The sequence below is a fragment of the Diadema setosum genome, chromosome 4 (assembly GCF_964275005.1).
Source record: "Diadema setosum chromosome 4, eeDiaSeto1, whole genome shotgun sequence".
Lineage (NCBI taxonomy): Eukaryota > Metazoa > Echinodermata > Echinoidea > Diadematoida > Diadematidae > Diadema > Diadema setosum.
In genome coordinates, this window is record NC_092688.1 from 15,967,938 (window position 1) to 15,993,462 (window position 25,525).

The following is a 25,525-nucleotide window of genomic DNA, read 5'->3' on the forward strand; positions in this document are numbered from 1 at the left end:
GTACCTCTACGTCCCTTTCAAGTTCTTAACGTCGATATCGAGTCTGGTTCATCGAGAAGAAGAAAAGAGAATAATCTCTAATTGGTCATTAGTAAAATGAAGCATGGGGGAAATTACGACGGTATATTGATGAGGAAGAAAATTTACTCCCGGTTTCTGCATATCGAGTTGCGAAATAACAATCCATGAAATCACTAGAGATCCCCTCTTTTCCCTCTGTCTCTCTCTCTCTCTCTCTCTCTGACTGCAGTTCTACTTATTTTGTTTTTTAACAGGACACGGGAAACGCCCCCGCGGAATCATCATCAACATCTCTTCTTGTCCATTCAGATTATTTAATTGGTGGATAAGTCTTCTCCTCGGTATCATGGATAACAAAGCCTTTCAAGTAGATTGTCATGGCAACTGTGAGAGGACAAAAAGAGGAAAGGTGTGGCCAGAGCAAGCCTACAGACCTTGGAATGTCACCGCGTCGTCGACAGCAGGACTATCATCAGCGCGTGTCGCAGACGACACTTCATTAACCAAAGGCGCAAACTTTGCCACTTCTGCAGCAGTGAGCTCGAAATCGACCTCGCTGGGCCCCCAGTCAATCAACTTGGTGAAGATGGAGACGATGGAGACACCTCTGTGCTCGCCCAGCGAGCCGACGAGCCCATTCCAGTTCGACCACGCCAAAGGTGGAAGCATGACTGGGAAAAACTGGCCGCAGGCGCGCAAGGAAAAGCAAGTGTTAGTCGCCGAGATCCCGGCCTCCGATTTGGAGCCGGACGACTCGCCGAAACACGCCCGCGGGAATGGCCACTGTGTGCGCGTTGCCAACGGGAAGGCGAGCAGCGGAAATGCTGTACAGAGTCCACAGGCACGCCAGGACCAGGACCAGGTCCAGGAGCGAGAGACTTGGAGCACTAAAACCGATTTCTTGCTCTCCGTCGTCGGCTTTGCAGTGGACTTGGGCAACATTTGGAGATTTCCCTACATCTGTTACAAAAACGGAGGAGGTAAGAAAGCTTTACAGTCAGATTAATGAGCACCAGTGACTTCTCTTACTGTTGTAAGCCGGCTCAATGATGACGCTGATCCAGTCTCCAGTTGACGTTGCAAAGATTTTATTAGGGAGCCAAAACAGCCCCTATAAAGGGTAAACAAACATAAATAATTGTCAAACTTTACAATTATTTATAACAGTGACTATTTCACAAATGAAATGATTTCAACCAGTCTCTCACTTTGCAATCAATATAAATTTCATATATCATTAACTCAATATTTTGATTTCATACAAATATTCACGTTTAACAGCAATTCCAGTTTGACTTAGTAAAGAAGTAGTAGTAGAAGAAGAAAAAGGAGAAGGAGAAGAAGAAGAAGAATCATGATAATATTATATCGAAAGGGTTTTACTCACCAGTCTGTCGATATAATGATTACGTTAAAATCCGGGTTCCCGCAGCTATCGTGTACATAGTGCTTGTAACGAATATATAAAATATGTACCGAGACGCTGTCACAAAAATTACGTCCAAATGTCTCTGGAGTAGATATAAAAATGAATTGAATCTGCGTCTCTGTGTCTTTGTGTATTCTCATAAAAATAAAAGTTGCGCTGCGTCCATGCCAACGATGCCAACCGCACACAAGCTGCGTCATTGGCATGGTCACAACGCGCCCTAACGCACTGACGCAATAATAGCGCATTGTCCCGTTTACCACAAACTTCCCCGCGATTATATAACACAACCCATGTGTTATATAATCTCGATCACGTCATATCATTTTCATATCATACATAATAATACATAACAAAAAAAAAATTCCCCGCTCTTAATGTCAAGTCATTAGAGCAATGTCAAGTCATTAGAGCAATTCCATATAGAGCAGAACAGTGAATGATTGCAAAAATAATATATTCCAGAAAAGTGTGTGTTCCCCGCTTTTCCGGCCATATATATACAACGAGGGAATGCAACAAAATTCAGCTTACAAGAAGTCTGCCAAAAGTTGCAACTTTGGAACCTCTTACAAATTAATAGTATTTAAATCATTAACACTTAACACTCATATTTGATACTTTGTACAAAAGTGAGGTCAAATTTGTCAGAATAAACAAAACACACGCAAGTGTCGTATAAGTTCCGTGCCAAAAGAATAATACATCAATAATATATTACAATTATCTTCAGTTCGACTTTCAATGTAAAGCTCAGTCGTTCCACATTGTTAGTTATATACAGATTCTCAGAGAAAATGATGCGTAAAAGCCCAGAATGACGTCAACCATGCCGTAACAGAACAACATAACATGTTCTGCGTCGTATATAAAACCATATATCAATGTCTGTGTGAGTAATTCGAATTTATATCGAAACACAATATACAGAGTCTAATATACATGCCTATCATAAATAATTTCATAAAAACTATTGTATAATGGCAACCACAGCCGTGTTTACATTTATGTATACATCAAACTTCGGCATATTATACAGACATGGTATAATATATACAAACAAAAATGATAAAGTATACATCGACGGCAGTGAGACTGCAATCCAAATCCGACATTCCAAGTTATGAATAATACATTCATGCATTGATGATATAATTCATATAAAGTATACATCGACGGCAGTGAGACTGCAATCCAAATCCGAAATTCCAAGTTATGAATAATACATTCATGTATTGATGATATATATTCATATAACCACCACCTTCCCCGCTATTTTCATTACACGACTCGTGTAATGTAAAAATCTCACAACTGAAATTTAACTCCGATGTCTGCTAACTTAGAAAATAAAATATACAGTCATGAAATATAGTCCACAATAACCAACAAAAAAATGAGAATGTGGACATACAGCCACTTCAATCATAACATAGCTATATACACGAATACATTGTGTGATCTCCTTATGAAGGCTGCACTGATCTGGGGAGATGGAATGGGTTTCTGTGTTTACCCTTGGTGGATCTATTTGATCTGCGCAAGGAAATGGTTTGATCATTTCCATTTTGGGTTATCCAGTACCATAGGTCACGAGTGTCAGAAGTATCATCACTACTTCCTTCTCCACAAGCTTCTACAGTGACATCTCCCTCGTATGTTGGCATTACTTCATTCTCTTCAATTTGAGGTAGTCCTTCTCTTGGATCCTCAATGAGTAATTTTCTGTTCACCCATTTTGTAGGTCCACCAAGTAAGGGTCGAATAGCGTACACGTCTTGATGTGCATTCACGTCCATTACTATGAAAGGAGATCGATGGAATTTGTCTTCCAGTTTGTGTCGGCCATCAAAGGCGCACCGTTTGAGTAACACTCTGGAACCGACTGTCAGTGATTTACTGATTGTTTGGACATTATTCCTCTCTTTCTGCCTTTGTTGGGATTGTTCAATGTGCTTCTTTGCGCACTCGTGGGCACATTTCATAGCTTTAGCCTGCTGAGCTACGAAGTCTTCATCCCAAGTAAGTTCTACATTAGACAGGAGTTGGTCCAGGGGGGTGTATGGTTCTCTACCAAAGAGGAGCTTGTATGGCGACATTCCCGTAACTCGATGCGGTGTACTGTTGTACAGAAACACGATGTTACTGATGAGTTCAGGCCATTTTCTTCGATCCGAAGGAGCAAGAGACCTAATCATGGTACACAATGTTCGGTTGAAACGTTCTGTCTGTCCGTTTCCTTCAGGATGATATGGTGATGTTCGTGACTTTTCAATGTTGTACAGATGGCACAGCTCTCGAATCAAAGAACTTTCAAAGTTCTTTCCTTGGTCGGAATGTATTCGGAGAGGAACGCCATAGTGCACGAACCATGTTTCATGAAGTACACGAGCTACCACAGGTGCTGTCTGATTCCTGCAAGGTACCGCCTGGGCGTATTTCGTGAAGGCATCTGTTATAACAAGAACATCTTCATAGCCCCCTTTACCTCGGTCTAGTTTCAGGAAATCAATGGCAAGTAGTTCCATTGGTTGGAAAGCAATGAGATGTCTCCTGGGAGTGTGAACCGCTGGGGTTGGTGTTTTCGTCACCGCACATGAGAAACACTTCTTTACATATGCTTTCACGTCTTGCTGTAATGCAGGCCAGAAGCATCTTGTCTTGAGTATACCTGTGGTTCGATTGACTCCTTGATGTCCCCACTGGTCATGTGCATGTTCCAACATCTTCGAACGCAGACACTTTGGGATAAGTAGCTGTCTGTAAGGACCTGTATCTTGATCTGTCATTTGACGATACAGTACTCCTTGGTGTGCAGTTAACTTGTGGAACTGTTTCAACCATCCCTTTACTTCTGTGGATGAGGATGGTATTGCGTCACCTGGTTTCCAACCAGTCTCCCAGCATGTCCAAACAATTCCAAGGCACTCATCCTCTCTCTGCATAGTAGCTAACTGTGCATGTGTGTATGAGGGAAACACAGCCGAAGGAGTTGATGGGGGTTCGGTTGGTGCATCATCTGGTCCATTGATCTGGAGTTCAGCGGGAAGGATGCTACAATTCATTGCAGCTCCAATAGATGCTTTGATTTCATCGTCATTCGCTGGACATCGACTTAACGCATCTGCACAGGTGTTGAGTCGACCTGGTTTGTACTGAATCCGAATATTGAATGGTGCTAATTGTGCTACCCATCTCTGTTCAGTTGCTCCAAGTTGTGCGGTCTGTAAGTGTACCAAGGGATTGTTATCAGTCAAGACTGTGCACTTAGCGTATTGAAGATATCCTTTGAACTTTTCTGTCACTGCCCACTTCAGTGCTAGGAGTTCAATCTTGAAGCTTGAAAAGTCGGGATACCTCCGTTCTGCTCCGCGTAAACCTCTGCTAGCGTATGCGACTGGATGCAACTTTCCCTCCTCGTCGGATTGTAAGAGGCATGCTCCGAGTCCTTTGAGTGACGCATCCACTTCTACAAAGAACTCCTTGTCGAACTTTGGGTACACAAGTACAGGTGGGGAAGACAACGCGTCTTTCAGGGCTTGAAAGGAACGTTCGGCTTCATCTGTCCATTGAAAAGTGGTGGCCAGCGGTGCCTCACCAAGGTCAGGAGCTTGTCTTTTGTTGATTTTCCGTCGAGATGTCTGTTTCCCCACACACTGATGAAGTGGTGCTGCTATCTCTGCAAAACGAGGTACAAATCGTCTGTAATACGAAGCAAGTCCTAGGAATGAACTAAGCTCGTTACTTGACTTTGGTGTTGGCCAACTCTTGACACGTGCGATTTTGTCAGGATTAGCTGCTATGCCGTCAGCACTCACGATGTGGCCAAGATGTTCAACTTCTGACTGGAGCAACTTGCACTTCTTTCCCTTCAGCTTGAGCCCGTGTTTGATCAAACGCTGGAATACTTCATTCAGTGTGGCAACATGTTCTTCTAGCGTCTTGGAGAACACCAAAACATCATCCAAATACAAGATTAATCGTTGTAGATTCATGTCACCAAATATCTGTTCCATGACGCGTTGGAATGTTCCTGGACTGTTGCACAATCCTTGTGGGAGGCGTAGAAACTCGTAGAGTCCCCATGGGACACGGAAAGCTGTGAAAGGGATTGACTCTTCTTTCATTGCCAGCTGAAAGTAACCATGTGATAAATCCATGGATGTGAAATACTTGGCTCCTGACATGGCTTCCAGACTCTCTTCAATCTTGGGGAGGGGAAATGAGTCCTTGATCGTGATGGCATTCAGTTGTCTATAGTCAATACATAGTCTGAGTGCTCCTGTTTTCTTCCGTACTAGCACGACCGGGCTAGCATATGGACTGGCTGATGGGCGAATTATTTTCCTGTCCAGTAGATCTTGTAAGAGGGTTTTTACCTCTTCCATCTGGTGAGGATGTATTCTCCTATATGGCAGTCTGATATTCTTATCATCGGTTACCTTGATTTCATGCGGTATCAGATCGCAGTATCCCAAGTCATAGTCATCAGAAGAAAAAGCTTCTCTATTGTTATGCAACATTTCCGCCACCATACATGCTTCATCATACTTCAATGAATCCAGACAGACTCCATCTGGCAAATCTATAGTCGAACCATCAGCAAATGCAAACTTCCCCGCATGGCTTTTCTTTTCCTCACCAGGTGTAGGTGTCAAATTTTTGTCTCTTCCATGTTCAAAGACAACTTCTTCTGAAGTATCACGTGATTCCATGTCATTTTCCACAAAGACTTCGGATACATTTACTTCAATAGTCTCATCGTTTGAACGAGTGATTACCTCTTCTCTTGCATCAAGTTCTATTGCAGTTGACAGGACGGTATGTGGTTCAAGTATTACCTCATTTTCCTCATTGTTAACTACCAGTATGTCCATTGGCAGTTGTCCCGATACACATCCTTCGACAGTCTGTAGAGATGGATGCTTACAGTGTTCCGAAGATCCTACCAACCACAATTTATCCGGTTCAACTTCCGAGTTACTACGAAGACAGCATCGCAGGGTCCTAATTGACATGGGAGGAATAACCTCTAGTGTTGCTCCAGTAACAACATCCATCCTTTTTGTTCCATTTTGAGTTCCTCTTTTATTCTTCTGTGGCATCATCAGGCTCTGAATGGTTATGCTCAAATCGTTATCTCTGTCTTCTTTACCAAGAAGTACTCGAAGAGCGTTGCATCCTAATAAAATAGGATAATCTTCCTGTCTTGTTCCGGTTATGATTTGTTGATCTACAATGAGAAATCCAACCATGGCTTTATGATCTCCAACTTTAACCGGGGCCTTGACGTATCCTTCAACTGGAATTCCACGTCCTTCCACGCCAACAATCTTAACGGAGGACTCTAACTTTCCAATTGGTCCTAACGTCTCCAGCCTCGACTGATAGATCTGCATTGGAATAAGGGAAGCCTCTGCGCCTGTGTCCAGTATGCAACCAATACTTACATCACCTATCTCCGCCACTGTCCTTGGACTGGGAGATATCAACAATTCTTGTAAAGTATTGGGCCTGTGTTCATCTTGGCGACTCAAATCAATGTTCCCTGTATCAACATGTACATTGTTCATATTTGCCATGGGCCTTGCGTCAACATTCTCTGTCGTTTTGCCCGCAACGACAGAGAAATCTAGTTTTCCGAAGTATATCTTGCACCCGGAGCAGAAGACCATGATTCTGACTGATTTGCCATTTCAGGACACGAACTCTTGTAGTGGCCAGTCTGTTTACACTTATAACAGACCACCTCAGACAATGGTTTGCGTCTAGGTCTGTTTGACTTCAAGCCTTGTACCATAGAGCGGAGTCCCGACATTTCATCTCTCATGTGGGTAACTTCTTGGATAAGATGTCGTTGTTGGTCTAACACGTCAGACAACTTTGGAAGCGATGAAACGGCACATTCCTCGACGACTGTCTCTCTTATACACGAACTCGTCTGGCTTCCGGTTCCTGTCTTTCTTGGAAAAGGAGCAGAGCCTCTCTTCTCATGTCATCGAAGGTCGTTCTCTCGTTTGCAAGGTATATTCGACGGAGTTCTCGCCTCACCCACACCTCTTTTGCTCCTTGAACGAATTGCTCACAGAGAGATTTATCTCTCAACTGTTTGAGCGCAACTGATTCTTCCTGCGTTACTGCTGCGTTTTCCATCCTCGAGTACAGCTTCTTGAGTGCGCGACTGAAATCTGCCAACGTTTCCGCTTCCTGTTGTTGGCGACTATGGAAGATAGTACTGAGGGAGTGTGAGCTTTCATGATGGCCGAAACACAACCGCAGAGCCTCTTTCATCTCCTTGATTTTCCCTTTTGCGCTTTCCGGCAGACATGCGATCTCCTCTTTTGCCGCGCCAGTCAAATGATCGACGAATACTTTCGCTTTCTCCCCTTCACTCAAGCCCAAACCACTCGTGGCGTCATCGAATTCCTCTAGCCATTCATTGAGAGAGATATCACCGTTTCTTTGTGGGTTCCCCTTGAATTTTGCCAAACGACCAGGTGGCAGAATACCCCCGAAACCCATGGCTCTCTTAAAAACTCGAGCCATCATCTCCACATTAGCAGAACTAGTGTCACCTTCGCCTTGACTCATGATTTCTACTTGTTATAGAGAACACACAACTGCAGTGCTATGGATATACGTTATTCACAAAAATATACCAGAACGTGCCTTGGCAACCATAAATATATGATAAGCAGTACGGTACATTGACACTAAATCAAGAACAGCCGAAACGATCTAAAATATTACACGTACTTAAATACTGGCAGTATCATACGATGGCGCAATCAAAATAAATAGTCGACAAAGTCCACGGCACAGTTCTTACTTCCGTACACGTCGATTCTCATGCAGTCAATCAGTCGACTCGGCGAAGAAGTAGCGTTGACTTCTGACTCCTCGGAACGTAATCTCCCGTCAGACTCGAGGCTGTCATCCCTCAGGGTTCCTCGGCTCCTCAACTAGATAAAGTAGATCACTCCGTCAGGCTGTCATCAGATCCCACTCCTGACACCATTTGTTGTAAGCCGGCTCAATGATGACGCTGATCCAGTCTCCAGTTGACGTTGCAAAGATTTTATTAGGGAGCCAAAACAGCCCCTATAAAGGGTAAACAAACATAAATAATTGTCAAACTTTACAATTATTTATAACAGTGACTATTTCACAAATGAAATGATTTCAACCAGTCTCTCACTTTGCAATCAATATAAATTTCATATATCATTAACTCAATATTTTGATTTCATACAAATATTCACGTTTAACAGCAATTCCAGTTTGACTTAGTAAAGAAGTAGTAGTAGAAGAAGAAAAAGGAGAAGGAGAAGAAGAAGAAGAATCATGATAATATTATATCGAAAGGGTTTTACTCACCAGTCTGTCGATATAATGATTACGTTAAAATCCGGGTTCCCGCAGCTATCGTGTACATAGTGCTTGTAACGAATATATAAAATATGTACCGAGACGCTGTCACAAAAATTACGTCCAAATGTCTCTGGAGTAGATATAAAAATGAATTGAATCTGCGTCTCTGTGTCTTTGTGTATTCTCATAAAAATAAAAGTTGCGCTGCGTCCATGCCAACGATGCCAACCGCACACAAGCTGCGTCATTGGCATGGTCACAACGCGCCCTAACGCACTGACGCAATAATAGCGCATTGTCCCGTTTACCACATTACAGTCTACCCAGGGTCTGTTCTACTTCGCATTCGAGCTGAGACCATTTTTCGGCAATGACAAGAATTTTACTTTGCATGAAATCGATAAACCAAAAGCAACATTGCATTGACGATTTCCAGGATATGATTTGACGGGTTTGAGCAATGTTAAATATACGTAAAGAATGTCACGAACTTTAGATTTGTACGGAGAAAATCAAAAGGACATTCGCGTGTGATGTCACTTGTGTGGTACTTCGCATTCATTTTGAACATAAAATATCACCAATTTGCTTTTTTGCAACAAGAGAGAATATACCCAATGCATTTACTACGAATTTTTCGACATAAAACAATACATTCGTGCAAGTTTAAGAAGAAAACAAATACCCGATTTTGAAAAATTTTGTGTGCCTAAAAAAGTGGGTATAACCCAAGAGATATTATTATCGTACGGAATAAAAGAATGGCTACCTTCTGATTTTGATTTTCTTCAAATTCTTTGATGCTATAGTGCATGATTGACGGTCAAGATTTCAGTACATTCTCACCAATCGTCCGATTTCACTCAAATTTCGTTGTTTGTTTCTATCCGACGATTTTTATTCAAGAGATTTCATCTCCTGGAGTTCTTTGTATGAAAGGACAGCTGATAGACACACTTATTCAAGCAACTGTTTACTGAAACTGAGACTGAAACTTATCAATGTCTGACTTATTGTCAGTGTGTGAGTTGTATTCCTCCGCAATTCACAATTCCAAGTTTTAGTAGTAAGGAATCAGTATGAAAGCATGAATGGAAAAGGACAGTTTAAATATCGCTCTAATTTTGTCGTCTATTACACAATAATTATGTTCCAGTTGACACTTTTTCATAGGCTTTTATGACTGATCATATTTTATGCTTTAGTGCAAGCTATAATCAGTTGATAATGAATGTCTTTTCGGATTTTGGCAACACAGAATAACAGCTTCGAAAGAGAAAAGTCATTTGCACAGTAAGCATTAGTGTGGAGAATATACTTTCATATCAAACAAGGTTTTTGCTGGAAGTTACATTTTCCATGTACATGGCAAAATACTTCTTATGGCACTGAGACCTACTTTCCAGAAACAACCACCTGATTAAATTGAATGTTGCATAATATACCGTGGTCAACAGGAAACAGGTTCGCGAGTTTGGTTGAAGATTGGCTGGGCTGACTTTGAATCTCTTTCCACTGTAGTAACCTTTCGCGCGTGCCAAACTCGATGAATAGGAACATTCTGGGGAACACATTCTTCATCGATTTTGCGTAAATGCCGCTGTAAGCAACAGTGCCAATTATTTCATTGATGTTCTCCCTTTTAGCGAGAAGAATGATAGAAGTGCAGTAGTTAGTCATGTAATTCTTCGTGCTCTACATGAGAAAATAAAACAAAGCTAATTAGCGAAGTTATTTGAAAAGTTGCTGCTTCCTTCATGTGTCCTGTAGCAGCCATTTGGTATTTCCACTTTGGGTATTTATAAGATGATAAAATATAATAAGCAAAACTAAAGCAAAAAGGGTGATTGAATTTTGCCATAACAGACATGTATAGGTTATCAAATTCACCGAGATAAACATCTGTGATGTAATAATGATTCAACTAATCCATATAGTAGTTCTTGCCAACACATCCATCTGACATCAACAAAGTGTTCATTAAAGTTTAGTATTTGGCAATAATTATAGATTTTTTGTTTTAACATTCAATGCAAAGCAACTAATGGATGCTTCCCACTGGTCACCTGCTGGTTTACGGAAGGATATTCTTTGCTTGAACATGAATTCCATAATTTTTACCCTATATACAGACAAGCCCATATACATTAATGTCGCTTTGAAAATAATTGAAGTGCCTAACCAAGTGAAAAAAAGAAAGGCAATTTTTCGAAAATAATGTGCTCGTGAGTTGATTACGAAAATAATGGCCTATTCTCTTTGACAAAATGGACAAAGTGCAAACTTGGTTAGGCAATATACGGGTTTTCCTTTTTAAAGGGATAGTATAGTTTTGGTTGAGATGGACTTCAGGTTTCAAACTTTTTTGTGAAATATAATGAGAAACCTCAACCTGAAATATTAAAGATCATACAATCTCTATGAGGAATTTCATTTGATAAAAATTGGTTTTGAAATTGCCGAGATATCCAAAACAAAGTAATCCTAATGGTGTTACCCACCTTTTATTAGGATCGCTTTTCTTACTTTGTTTATGGGTATATATCTCAGCCATTTGAAAGCCGATTTTATCGAATAAACTTTGGATTTCTCTTGGAATTGTATGATCTTTATTATTTCATGGGAGGTTTCTCATTATCTCGCAAAAAAAGTGAAAAAAATCATAGTTCCCATCTCAACCAAAACTGTACCAACCCTTTTATAAGCCTCATCAGGATGTACTATCTCTCTGGTCTGTTCCGTCTGAGTTACGTCACGCGTGTTGTTACTTTGTTTCGGCTTACCTCTTGCTTTATCTCTATGTATGAGAACTGTAAAAATTGTCATCATCACTTCTCAAAGAATCACGAGTGCGCCTAGTACGCCTGTTGTGTAAACATCATTAAATTATAAATCCATTTAACAAGATTGTCTAAAAGACATGTCAATGGGGGTGCATCCATCAGCATACTGCATGTTTTAAAATCTCGCAGGATACAAATCTGTTCTTACGAGGATATATTAGAAGATCCCGTTTCTGGTGGGTTTTTTTTTGTTTGTTTTTTTTTTTGTTTGTTTGTTTTTTTTTTTTTTTTTGGATACTGTGTGATTGGATTGTGAGAAATTTAGAATAAATCTAATTCTACAGAATATGTCGTCGCAAAATGTTTAAAGTTATTTTCTTATTTCAATTTATTTATTTTCATTCTGTTTTTCCCAACAAAACATAACACATAATAAATCTGGAATTACATTCATAAACATAAACATTCGACTTTGCAAAAGATAAATGATACAGATAAACAAAAGAATGCATACTGTCAAAAAAAAGTACAAAGTTATGCTTCAGTTGAGATAAAAAAAAATCATTGAGAGGTCCACAAAAAAGCAAGCTTGTATGTTGTGAAGCACTCAAAGATAATAGGTGTATACAATCAACATTAAAAATTTTGAACGATGTTTTCTGTTTCAAACTTTTCCGAACGCACTGCATTGATGACAGGATGGAATGCTCTTTGTATTATCTTTGACCTGTTGAATGGATTTCTCCTGTCATCTCATCATTAGTTTTTGAAATGTTTTACTGTTACTGGTTTCAACCGAATATACCGACGGAACTCAGCAATGCGGTGTACTAACTCGGAGAGGTGTACTGACTCGGGAGATTTACATAGTATGGACTGAGACATGGGTTAATACCTTGAAATAAAGGGAGCGTTCATGTTGAGATAGAACTGAGAAAGACCAAGCAAACCCTAGATGGCTTGAACATGCAAGGGTCCACAGCGAGGATTACAATGATATTTAGCAGGACGATTAAGTCTTTAATTTTCAGCCTTCCATCGCATAAATATGCCCACTTTGCAGCACAACTATGAAAAGATGCCGTCCATACACAAAGGGCTATTTTGTAAATATGACAGGAAGTGTGCAACTCAGAATAGGACATTTTATTCAACTTGTTTGTCATACAAGGAAAACACTTTAAAAAAATGACTGAAAACAATATAAATTACCTTTTCAACAAATCGGCATTTTCATCAGCTATCATGCAGCGATTAAAGTCAATATTGCAATTAGCATCCCTTTCAACTATTAATTATTATCCTCAACATCACTACATACGTTGACATAATGATGTAGTGAGTGTTATGGTACATGGTGTTGTAGGTATTGAAGCTTTCACCGTGTTAATAACAAACCTGGCTTATGCTCAATGTCAAATTGCGTGTAGTTTTCACACTATTAAAGGAGTATTCAATGATTATCCCTCGCGGGATACTTACCCGTGGTAATGACACGACGAGTTACGCTATCATGCGCTACGGAGTGACGGAGATTCTTTATGAGTCCTGAATAATGATGATAGGAAAATCTCGGGGGATTAATAACTGTCTTCTTCTTGCATACACTTGAGGGCTTTTTACACTTGTGTTTCTTAACCCCGGACTTTCTCTGACCCAGGACTATCGTTAGTCCCGTACCAATTTTTTCAGCTTTTTACACTCGCCAATTAGTCCCGTACTATCTCTTGTCCGGGGCTAAGGAGAAAACTGACCTTTTTACACTCGTCTTTCTTAGCCCCGGACTTTCCAAACCACATGAATATTCATAATTACGCTGTGTACTGTACACGTACACGCACGCACCGGCAGCACTTGATTACCTCGTTTCTGATTGGTCAGTGAGGGTCGCACTTCGTCTCCGTCGCTTAGCCCAGGATTATTTTTTCGTTCTGGGCCCCGTTGCTAGAAACTTTGCGTTTAAACGCAACTTGCAACTGATTGTCACTGGCCAATCAAAATCATTGTTGCATGCATGTCTTCTTAATAGGGCAGACCCTGAGCCAATCAGAATGGTCAGTGACAATCAGTTGCAAGTTGCGTTTAAACGCAAAGTTTCTAGCAACGGGGCCCTGTTTACACTCACTTGCTTGGCACCGCAATTGCGGTGCTAACCCCTGCTATTTTGCAGGGCCAGATAGTACCGTACTATCGGTGGGGCTAGCCCACTTTGGCAAAAACGAGTGTAAACAGAAAGTGGGCTAAGGATAGTCCCGTACTATCGGTGGGGCTAAGGCCCCCCCCCCCCCCCCTTAGCCCCACCGATAGTCCGGGGCTAAGCAAAAATTTACAAGTGTAAAAAGCCCTTTGGTAATGATACTAGGAAAGCCGGATTAAACACCGACACAAACATGATCGATTCGATCCAACAGTAACGAAACGCATATAATTCAGTTGTATTCAGCTGTATTGCTAGTATCACGCGTTAGGCAGAGCCTTGCAATCAACACAATCGTGCCATATGCCATCCGATCAATCAATGATCCATTACTGTTTGTATGCACGTGTCCCTTCCATAAGTTTGCATTTGAAAAAACAAAAACAAAGACAAGTGACTGCCTATTTTATTGATTCATATAAATTTATAATACCAAGTTATAGTTACTAAACTCATAACGACATACATTGTGTGTAAATGTTTTCTAAATTCATTTATTCCTTGTGTTTGGATCGATACTCTGTCTGGTAGAAAGATGACAAAGAAAAATTGATAATTCTAGTGATAAGTTTCAAAATGTACTGTGAGGCCCATATCTTAATGTTTGTGGATTCGTATACAAAATGTGTAAAATTAAAATGTTCAAATCGATATTGTATGCTCTGCAGCAATATGCGGTTGTCTTCATTCATGAGTTTTCAAAGAGTGCTGATTTCGCTCAACTTAATTGAAAAAAAGAGGATTTATTTAGGTAAGAACCTATCACCGGCTAAGGTGCGAGTAATTGAGTATGTGAGACGAAGCGGATCACTGGATGACCTCAAATTTCTGGTAGGTGTATATAAAGTCAAACAGGCGTCTAGATATTTCGGAGCTTGATTGTTGAGGATTTTATAGACAAACAAAACTAGTTTGAAGATTATCCGTTGCTTTAAAGGAAGCCAGTGCAACGACTTCAGAAGGGGCTGAGAAGGGTAGTCCCTAGAAACCTGAAACACCAATCGGGCTGCCCAATTTTGAAGTCGCTGCACACAATCCAATTGAGTTGAAGGAATGGAATTAGAGAGAAGCCCGTTACTATAATCTATGTCGTATTTTGTGTTTCATCGGGCATCAAGTAAAGAACTAAAGAACGCACTGCGTTATGACATGCAGATTGATCAATAAATCTCCTAATTCTAGCAATATTTCTTAAATAAAACGTAACAGTACTACAAATTTGAGAAATATGTTGAGACATTGACATTCGACGATCAAAAATAACACCAAGATTTCTTATCGTTTCTGAGGGGCTAATGTACAACCAACATTGAGCTGAATGTTTGGAAGACCGCGCAGATTGTGGGCTGAAGCTGCAACAAAAAAACTCAGTCTTTGAATCATTCAGTTTCAACTTATTTGCTACCATCCATTTCTTAATATCTAAAATACACGTTTGAAGTTTAGTAATGGCATTAAAAGAAGCTCCTGGAGTCTTCGGGTCATAAGAAATATATGACTGTATGTCATCAGCATAAAGATGGTAATTAACATCGTAATGTTGGGCTATCTCGCCAACTGGAAGAGTATAAACTGAGTATCCTATGGGTTCTAATATTTATCCCTGGGGAAGTCCAAACTCTAACATTGTGGGGTTTGACAAATTGCCGGCAATGTCAGCTTGAGAAGACCATCCAAAAAGGTATGACTGAAACCAGGACAAAACTGTTGGCCTAATACCTGTTCGTTTATATAAACGGGAAAGAAAAATGTGATGGTCAATCGTGTCAAATGCGGCTGACAGATCTAAAAGTACAGCAAGAACAACCTTGTTTGAATCAATGGCAAACATGATATCATTTTTCACTTTTACTAGAGCTGACTCAGTACTGTGCCGTGACCTGTAAGCAGATTGAAAAAAAAAAATCAAAAAGATTATTAGACTCAATGTGATGATCCGTATTAAAGAACCTTCGGAATAAATGTGAGATGGTGTATGTTCGGTTGGAGATGGGGTATTATTGGATGACAACTCATGTTTTGATACAGATTAAAATGATTTTAATTTTTGGATTATCAAACATCTTGGTATACGGAATGGTTTGTGTGCTTTGGAATGACGTAACTTGGTTTGTTTTCGGATTATTAAACGAACCTTCGGAAAAAAAAAAAACCCGAATATCACCCGATTTGCCTGCCTATCCTATCTCGTTGGGCATTTGACAGGTGCATTTCTGATACCCTATACCTTGATGGCGGTCTTTGGCGGGATTCCACTTCTCTACATGGAGATGGCCCTCGGCCAATACCAGAGGACTGGCTGTATCACCGTCTGGAGGAGAATCTGCCCGATTATGGAAGGTAAAAACCAATGCCGATTATGATGAGTTGTATAACGAACCCACTTTGGTGAGGGGGAAGGGGGGGGGGGGATGGCGAAGTGATGGCCTGATGAAACCTAACCTAATCAATTAATTAATTATCTAATGGATTGATTGATTGATTGATCGATTGATTGATTGATTGATTGATTGATTGATTGACTCATTCATTCATTCATTCATTCATTCATTCATTCAATCATTAAATCATTCATTCATTTTATTTATTCATACCACTTCTATTTATTTATTCATTTGTTTATATACTTATTCATTCATTCATTTATTCATTTATTCATTTATTCATTTTTACTATGTATGTGATGTTGGAAGGACTGGGTTATGCAATCTGCATCATGAATTTCTTCGTGGGTCTGTACTACTCCACCATCATTGCATGGGCGGTGTACTATCTCATCGCTTCGTTCGCCCGTACCCTGCCATGGACCACATGTGGTAACTCGTGGAACACGGACTCCTGCGCCGACCCGTTCGGCGGAAATTACACCAACGAGAGCGTAACGCCAGCAACTGAATTCTTCGAGTAAGTGACTTGCGCATATTGAAATGCATTCGTGTTCGTTTGTTTAACCTTCTGAGTGCCACATTTATTTACGAAATTTGTGCACATTTAACATCAGCACAGAAAGGGTTAAAATACTCAACGTACCAGGAAAGGGGCATATTTGGCAGAGGTGGTTTAAACGAAGTGTTCAGTGAGACGCTATATTCTGGAAGGGGAAACTGATGATGAAACTGAATCAAATTTTATTAAATCGTATAGGAAAACAGCCAAGGTCAAATTTAATCAAATCAATTCGACCAGATTCGAGCCAAACTAAGTCAGATCAAATGGAATTCGATCGGCCGAAAATAAAAACGATCCATATCAAATCGAATCAAATTGAATCAAATCGAGTGGACCCAAATTATTTGTGATTACATTAACTCATATTTGACACACAAAAAAAAAAAAAAAATACAAGGAAGCGGAATGTAATGCCAATGCAATCTGTCTTGTCGGTTGCATTACGTAGTGCCATGCTCTAGAATAGTCCTAGTTTTTGGCTGTCTCTGCAGGCGTCGGGTTCTGGGTTTCCACCAGTCGACCGGGATCGATGACGTCGGTGGAGTCAAGTGGGACTTGGCTCTCTGTCTCCTGCTCCTCTTCATCGTCGTCTTCTTCAGTATTCTGAAGGGGATCAAAGCCTCCGGAAAGGTATCTTACCCTCATCGATTACGAAAACAAAATAATGGCTGTGTCGTGAATTTGCTTTGTTATTTTTTTTTCCTCTGATGGTAGCAATGATAATTATCATTGTCTAGTCTTTACATTCTATTCACAATTCTTCTATGCCAGGTGGGAGAGAAGATTCAAATCCCTGGTCAAATCATTGTCAAATAAGTCAGAAATCTTGGGGAGAAAGATGATTCAATGATACCCTTATCCCCCATACACAACCTACACTAACACTCCCCCCCCCCACACACACACGCACGCACGCACACACACACGCACACACACACACACTCACACACATGCATACTCAAACACACATGTAAACATATACATATCAATCTAAGGGATATTCTTTTCAGCTTAAGTCTAGTGATTATGTTTGTGTTGTAGCATGGGTTATAGTAAAATGTGGCTATAAAGTTTGAGGCTTGATCTTTCAAGAGATAAGGGTTTTATACTTAACCTCGTTTGTGCATTATGTGTTGTATAATTCATACAGGTTGTCTGGGTAACAGCCACTCTACCTTACATCTGTCTGCTCGTCCTCCTGATACGCGGTGCGTCGCTAGAGGGCTCATTTCGCGGTATTGTCTTCTATCTGACCCCGCGTTGGCATCTGTTGCGTAATGCAAACGTGAGTGTTCAAATTACATTTCCACGCATGCGTAAACGATATCGTATCATGCCACTGAATGTTTCTGATGACTATCTATCATTTGACCTAGTCTGAATGTATTTTCCGTTTTGGTAAAAATCTTCAGCATCTAATTTGCCGATTTTTCAAGGCTTAGAACTTTTTCTTCTTTGAATTTATTTTGTCTCCATTGCACTCAAAAGACAAGGTTTCAAACAAAAATAATCAAATTAATGTCCAACCCTCTGGAGTGGAATGTAAGAAATGCCGATAAAAGACGCATCATTTTTATTCATTTATTTATTTTTTTGAAGAGTATTAACATCAGAGCCATCAGAACATTTTGCCATTACGGAGGAACTTGATGTAAACAGGTCCTTGTGACAACGAGATTTAACATAAGCACTGGTTACAGTGGACTCCCGTTATAACGGAAGTCCTCGGGACAGGTAATTTTCTTTCGTTACATTTCGTTATAACCGAACAAATTTAATAAACAATACAGAACAAAGAACGGATAATTTTGCGACCTGAATTTTTGCTTCGTTGTAACCGAAATTTCTTTATAACCGTGTTCGTTATAACCTGAGTGCACTGTACAAATGTTTTGTCTTGAGAGAAAGTCTCCTTGTAAATATCGAGTCTCAGTGGAGTAGCCTACTCCCCATCTCTACTTTGCTCTGGACTATAGGTTTGGGAAGACGCAGCAGCGCAAGTCTTTTTCTCCCTCGGTCCTGGTTTCGGCGTCATTCTCGCCTTCTCCAGCTACAACAAACTTCAAAATAACTGCTTCAAGTAAGCCTTTTACAAAGTCAACATTTACCCGGAAGTAAAGTAATAAAAACAATAATACATTTATTGAGATCTGCAGGCATGTAGGCCTATGCGTGTACACCTCTAGCAATTTAAGATAAACGTAGAACATTATTTATCCATTCTACGATGGTGTCTGATGTAGGTTGTACGGGTGCACGTTACGAGTTCGTTCAACACCCACGAATCATACAGCCCACGAGTCATACAGCCCACGACTTATATAGCCTACGAGTCATACAGTCCACGAGTCATACATCCCATGAGTTCGACACTAAGCAATTAGGGCCACTGATTCCGACACGTGGCAAACAAGGCCCACGAGTTCCACACTAAGCAAACAAGGCCCACGTGACCGACATATCAAGCCCCGTGATGTAAATGTCGAAGTCGTTAGTCGTTTTTACGATGCGTCGAACTCGTGGGCATTGCTATTCCAATAAAACATACAAAAATGATGAATTCACGAATCAATAAGTTAAAGAGATGGTACAGTTTTGGTTGAGATGGGGTTTGAGGTTTCCAACGTTTTTCAAAGATTTGTTTGTTTGTTTTTTGGCGGGGGGAGTGGATAAGAAACATCTTATCAAATATGAAAGAGCATATAATTCTAAAAGGAATTTAAAGATTATTTGATGAAAATTGGCTTTGAAATGGCTGAGATATCCAAAGCAAAAGCGATCTTAATAAAAAGATAGGACCAACTTTTAATTAGGATCGCTTTGTTTTATATTGTTTTTAGATATCTCAGCCATTTCAAAACCGATTTCCATCAAAATAAACTTTAAATTCCTCAAAGAATTGTAGACTTCTTTAAGTTTCATGAGGTGGTTTCTCAATATCTCGCAAAAAGTTAAAAACCGAAATCTCACCTCAACCAATACTATGTGACCATCCCTTTAATAATACGTGTTTCAGTATTTCTGTTTTTCCAATTCAAGAAAATTCTTGTGTTTGACGTTTTGAAAAAGTGGTATCGGGATAATCAGTCTTCGTTAATCACCATTCCATGCTGCTTTCATTTCAGGGACGCGATCATCGTCAGCGGAATCAACTGTTTGACGAGCTTCTTCGCCGGCTTCGCCATCTTCTCCGTCCTCGGCTTCATGGCCGAGCAGCAAGGCAAGCCCGTGGAGGAGGTCACCCACGATGGTAGGGATTCTTGAAGACAGTGGAACTATCTTTAAATAATCAACAATAGTGTCGGAAAAAACAACAACAACCATGTATCACGCCTTCCTGTTGTGTAAAGCATTTTCCTTTCTTCATTGTTGATTTATCATACTGTGTAAAGTATTTGCATTGTATTTGCTGATGTAGGCTACTGTATTATCTATTGATCAAATGAATAATAATGATAATGATGGTTATAAGAAATCGTCATTATCGAAGTAATGAAAATAATGATGATAATAGTAATAATAAGAAGAATAACAATAATAATAATAATGGTGTATATGCGTCTTTAAGTTAAAGAGAAAAAATCAGTATTTACGAAAAACATTTTTTTTTTTTTTTTTTGCAGAATGCGCCGTGTTCCGTTCAAAATATGAATAATGTCTGATTGCGATAAACTGAAGTTTTCACTGAAGTCTCGTTCGTCATTTTTTTTTTTTTTTTGCTAATAAAGTAGGTTATCAGAAGAATAATTCATTTAGGATTAGTATCATTCCCAACACCCCCTATAAACAGAGATAAATTGTCATTCTTGTTACTGTTATGTGTGTTATGTATCAGCGATACCGTCATAATCATTCCTCTCAACTGTATTTTTTGTTACCATTCTGTTCAGCAATGTCATTAACCATTACGATAATATATGGGTTCTCGATAGAAGAAATAATTCTTAATATTTTACGGATCTTTCCCTACATGCAGGACCCGGACTCATTTTCATTGCTATCCCCGAAGCCATTTCCCAGTTGCCTGGTTCGACTTGGTGGGCCATTATCTTTTTCGTCATGATTATTTCCCTAGGTTTAGATAGCACGGTAAGAAATGATACCAGTCTCCTTCAGTGGTTCAGCGTATAATCTGTTATTATAATGCAGTGCTGATTACCTGTTGACGAGCGCCTTTGCTTTTGAGATCACCTTCTGAACATAAAATCATGCATTTTAAACCTTTTAAACCTTTTCTGTATTTTATGGTCGTTATCAAAATATTGCTAAAGTGATGCTTCTTTAGAAAAAAATCATAATGCTTTATTGTTGTTGTTGATACTTTATTAAATAACAAGAATGTGTGGTGGTGATGATTATTGCTCGTGCTGCCATGGTGACGATTTTGATCTGCTCATTTCTGCAGTTCGGCGGATTGGAATCGATATTGACAGCGTGGTGCGATCGAAACCCGAAGGTGATCGGCAAGCATCGGGAAATATTCGTGGCTTTTGTCGTCAGTTCGATATTTCTCGCAGCGCTCTCGACGGTGACTTACGTGAGTAAGCCGTTTCGTGTATCTCTAAAGAAATCCCACAGTTGGAAATACTTTGGGATTATTTCTCTAAGGTTACGCTGTTGTCAAATATGTGTCCAAAGATATCAGTGGAAAACATGCCAAGGCACTACAATCGCAAAATTTGACATTTTGCAGACCGAGAATTATGACATTGTTCATGTTGATGTACGCCGTTGTTTCTATGGAAACAGGCTCAGCTCGAAGCAAAAAGGAGCCAAAGACCGAACATTACTATCGTTATTTTGCCATTGGTCTTCGTTGGCTATGATCAGCAGACGGTCACAAGTCGATGTGTAAGCAAATGAATTTTCTTTGCAGCATTTGCGATACACCTTGAACATCAGATTTTGTACAAAGTTTTTAATTTGCACACCATTTTATGATTGGAAGAGATAAATCAAATTGGATTGTATCATTGGCACCTCGCTTTTACTTGAGTTTACTCTCATTAAAAAAGAGAAGTACAGTATGTAATGACCATGTTCTTGCAGGTTCAACTCACTTGCTATTGTCCTCTCTATCGTCTTCTTACACTATCATCTTCCGAAACGTAGATCTTCGTTTACGTTGTACCATTGGTAATGTAATTTCAATCTTACACTTTTCCATACTTTTGTTATTTCATCTGAGAATAATTTGCACATACCAGATAATGAATGAATTTTCATTTTTGTCAGACCCCAGGAATATTGCCAGGTCTATTGTGTTAATACTTTTGTTGATAAGTGTTCGTGTGTCTACCAGTGCTGCCATTCTTTATACACATCAGTCTATTTCTGATTTCTTTTACCGGGCAGGGTGGGCAGTATGTCATTGAGCTCGTCGACCATTTCGGGGGCGGTGGTACGCTGCTCTTCGTCGTAATTTTGGAGTCGGTTTCCGTAACGTGGTTCTACGGCCTGGGCAATTTTACCAACGACGTCCGCACCATTCTCGGCTACACGCCGAGTCTCTACTGGCAGCTTTGCTGGCGCTTCCTCAGTCCAGCCATGCTCCTGGTGAGTTTCGAAGTCACTATTCCGTATTTATGATGATAATGATAACAACATTAACAACAACAACAACAGCAACAACATCAACAACAACGATAATGATAATAGAAAAAGTAGTATTAGTAGCTTTAGTAATAGTAGTACTAGTAGTAGTAGTAATAATAATAATAATAATAATAACAACAACAACAACAATGTTATTTTACTACTATTACATGTACATGTAATGTTATTATTATTGTTATTATTATTATTATTATTACTATTATTATCATTATCATTATTATTATCAGTGGTAGATCCAGAGGGGGCGCACCGGGCGCCCGCCCTCTTTTTATTGTTATTTTTTTTTATTTTTTTTTTTTTTTGGTCAAAGCAAAAGAAATATAAAAAAATGGGGGGGGGGGGCGTGCGCCACCCCTTTAATTTTGTAAAGCCGCTTCCCTTTTATGGAATTCCTGGATCCGCTCCTGACTATTATTATCATTATTATCATTATCATTATCATTGTCATCATTATCATTGCCATTACTGTTTTCATTATCATTATCATTCTAGTGATATTGGTTATGATGATAATAATGAAACTATGGGAAGAAAACTTAAATCAGAAAATCATTATCTACATAATAGGAACAGCAAACTGCCATTCGAAACTGAACACTTTAATTGATGGCTAATTTGCACAGCACTATAATTGTCTTATACTTTCTTCCTGCTTCACTTTATTACGTAACACGAGTGATTGTTTTGGGTAGCATGCGTCTGGACACGTGACTGTATCGTCGAATGAGAAAACATGAATCATACCTTTCTTCCCACGGCAGTTCATCGTTGTTTTCGGAATCGTGACCAGCGGCCCGCTCACGTTCGCTGGAAAGCCGTACCCGGCTTGGGCCAACGGGCTGGGTTGGTGTCTGACATCAACCGCCATGATATGCGTACCGGCTTTCGCTCTTTACAAATTTTGCATCACTCCGGGGTCTCTCAGACAGGTTAGAGATTTAAAAAAAATACACACACACACACACACACACACACACACACACACACATATATATATATATATATATATATATATATATATATATATATATATACAATTGTAATTAAACTACCAATTCCACTAAACTCAATTTCTATGGTTTGATGGGATACTATTTTTTTTTTGGTAATATTAACATTTGTTGTAAGTGTTTCGTAAGTTAGTTTTAAAAAGTTTTCATCTAACAACAATTATTGAAAGAATTTTATTCAATTTCATTTCATTTATATTCCATTAAAAAAAGAATACCCTGTCATGAGGACAACTTTAGTGTATAGATACATAGTGTGTCAATCATTTTTACCCGATCAGCGTGAATTGTAATACCATAAGGTAACAGGTAAGCCTGTGAACAGAATAGAATAAATAGCATCTGTAAAGAGGGCAAAGAAATAAAGAAAGAAAGAGGAAATGGAATCTCTAAAATAAAATTTCATATAGGAGGTTTATGGAAATATGCTGAAAATCTACTGAATTGTTTACATCGTTATGCTTGTCTGTCTTTCACAGCGTTTGGTGAAGATTACGCGGCCGGAAGAGCACCCTGATCACAAAGTATCCTGTGCCAGTAACGTATGACGCGCCAGCAACGTTTGACACGCGTCGAGTCTTGGAGACGACGACTTTGGATTGAAATCCGGAGTTTAAAGAAAAACACACAAAAACAAAAAAGAAAATTTTAAACACGAAGAACTGTGTGACATCAATGCATGTCAAGTTGAAATATATACTGGTGACTTTCCTAATCGATCAACAGTTGGACTCCATATATTTCATTTCATTCATTTATGTATGTTGTCAGCAGTTTGCCTTGCATAGGATGACAGTTTAGTAATTTGGCTTAACTCTCTTCTCTGTTCCGTTGGCGACCCCTTCGTATTCAATACCAATGACATATTTGGGATGGTTTCGAAAGGGTTAAGTACAATGAGAACGTTACTTTGCTATGTGGGGAGCGAATTAGTGAACAAGCAATTGAATTTTCTTATGATTTATTTATGAAAGGGACTATTCGTGGGGAAAAATTAATGCATCAACTTGTCTTTTTAAACTATTTTTCGTTTGATTAAATTTATTTTCCTTCGAATAGATAATATTTGACAAAACAAACTGATGCATCTCAGTTGCATTATCAAACAATATTACGTGTGGCTGAGCAGGAAGTTTAATTTGTTGAACTAGATTTCTTTTTCGTTGCACATCTTTCAACACAACGAGTCACACTGATTTCCTCACGAGTAATCAAGCAAAGAAAAAAAAAAACATGTTACCGTAGATATGACTGAGAAATGAAACAAGATGCAAAACGTTTTTGAAGCATTTCTGTAGATCCCAAGCATATAAAAACATCATTGGTAGTAAAGTATATAGAGGTAAATCATTGTCGTTTAGTCGTCATATCAGGTTTAATCACTGGTGTCGTTTTTTGTTTTGTTTTTTACTAGTAGTGACAAGTGGATTTATATTAAGTCGACGTTTTGTATTTTGGTTTACTTTAAATTCACTCAGTGGTGCTAAATCTATAGGTGTGCGAGTACCATATTTGCTTATAACATGTCTAAGCGTTTTTAAGTGCAGAGTCTTTGTACTATTTGAGAACCTATTTTCTATTGTCTTTTGTTTTGGAAAGTTTTATTTGTTTTTTGTTTTTGTTTCTGTATTAGCCTTAGGAATTGTGACATCTATATATTGAGGTGTAAGGATGAGGCCAAAATTTTGTCAAAAATAATGTTGTTTTGTTTGTTTGCTTGTTTATTTCTTTTAAGGGCTGAAGGGGGTCTTTGATATCTCCATAATACAGTACTAATTGTAATACCATCTCAAGAAAGAGTGTCGAAAGTTTTTCGATACGAGGCAGAATCGTCTGGCTCGAGCCACAAGACTATGTTGACCATACTGCAAAAACATTGGTGTTAGATTTAACATCATGGGTGTTAAATCTAACACTGATCAAGTGTCAATAGAGGACCACACCGACAGGTGCAGAAAGTATGCTGTGATTGTGTTGAAAAGTGTTCTCCTGGCACTTTGTGGTGTTAATTTGACACTGTAGCTGGTGATATTTCTGACACTGAGCTGGTGTTAATTCAACATTGACACCATATGATTGTTGATTTGATATTGCTGGTGTAAATTTCAATGGTATACCACCCGCCCAGTGTCAATATGAGACCACACCA

At 39.3% G+C, this 25,525-nt stretch overlaps 1 protein-coding gene across 1 annotated transcript; it reads left to right on the forward strand.

Annotated features, from left to right (window-relative positions):
* Window positions 1–367: 367 nt before the first annotated feature.
* On the forward strand, window positions 368–23,924 carry LOC140227649 (sodium-dependent serotonin transporter-like). The gene is made up of 12 exons (XM_072308067.1): window positions 368–1,001; window positions 16,007–16,141; window positions 16,495–16,705; window positions 17,242–17,380; window positions 17,901–18,035; window positions 18,727–18,830; window positions 19,876–20,000; window positions 20,727–20,839; window positions 21,156–21,287; window positions 22,106–22,306; window positions 23,128–23,295; window positions 23,856–23,924. The coding sequence occupies exons 1-12, from the start codon at window positions 368–370 to the stop codon at window positions 23,922–23,924; spliced, it is 2,166 nt and encodes a 721-aa protein (XP_072164168.1).
* The last annotated feature ends 1,601 nt before the right edge of the window (window positions 23,925–25,525 follow it).

What these genes read in the sequence shown, in the direction of transcription:
- LOC140227649 (XM_072308067.1), top strand. Translation starts at nt 368, where the DNA reads ATGGATAACAAAGCCTTTCAAGTAGATTGTCATGGCAACTGTGAGAGG. An exon ending in CGCTCTCGACGGTGACTTAC is followed by an intron (nt 21,288 to 22,105) that starts GTGAGTAAGCCG and finishes TTTACCGGGCAG; the next exon opens with GGTGGGCAGTATGTCATTGA. An exon ending in CTCCGGGGTCTCTCAGACAG is followed by an intron (nt 23,296 to 23,855) that starts GTTAGAGATTTA and finishes TGTCTTTCACAG; the next exon opens with CGTTTGGTGAAGATTACGCG.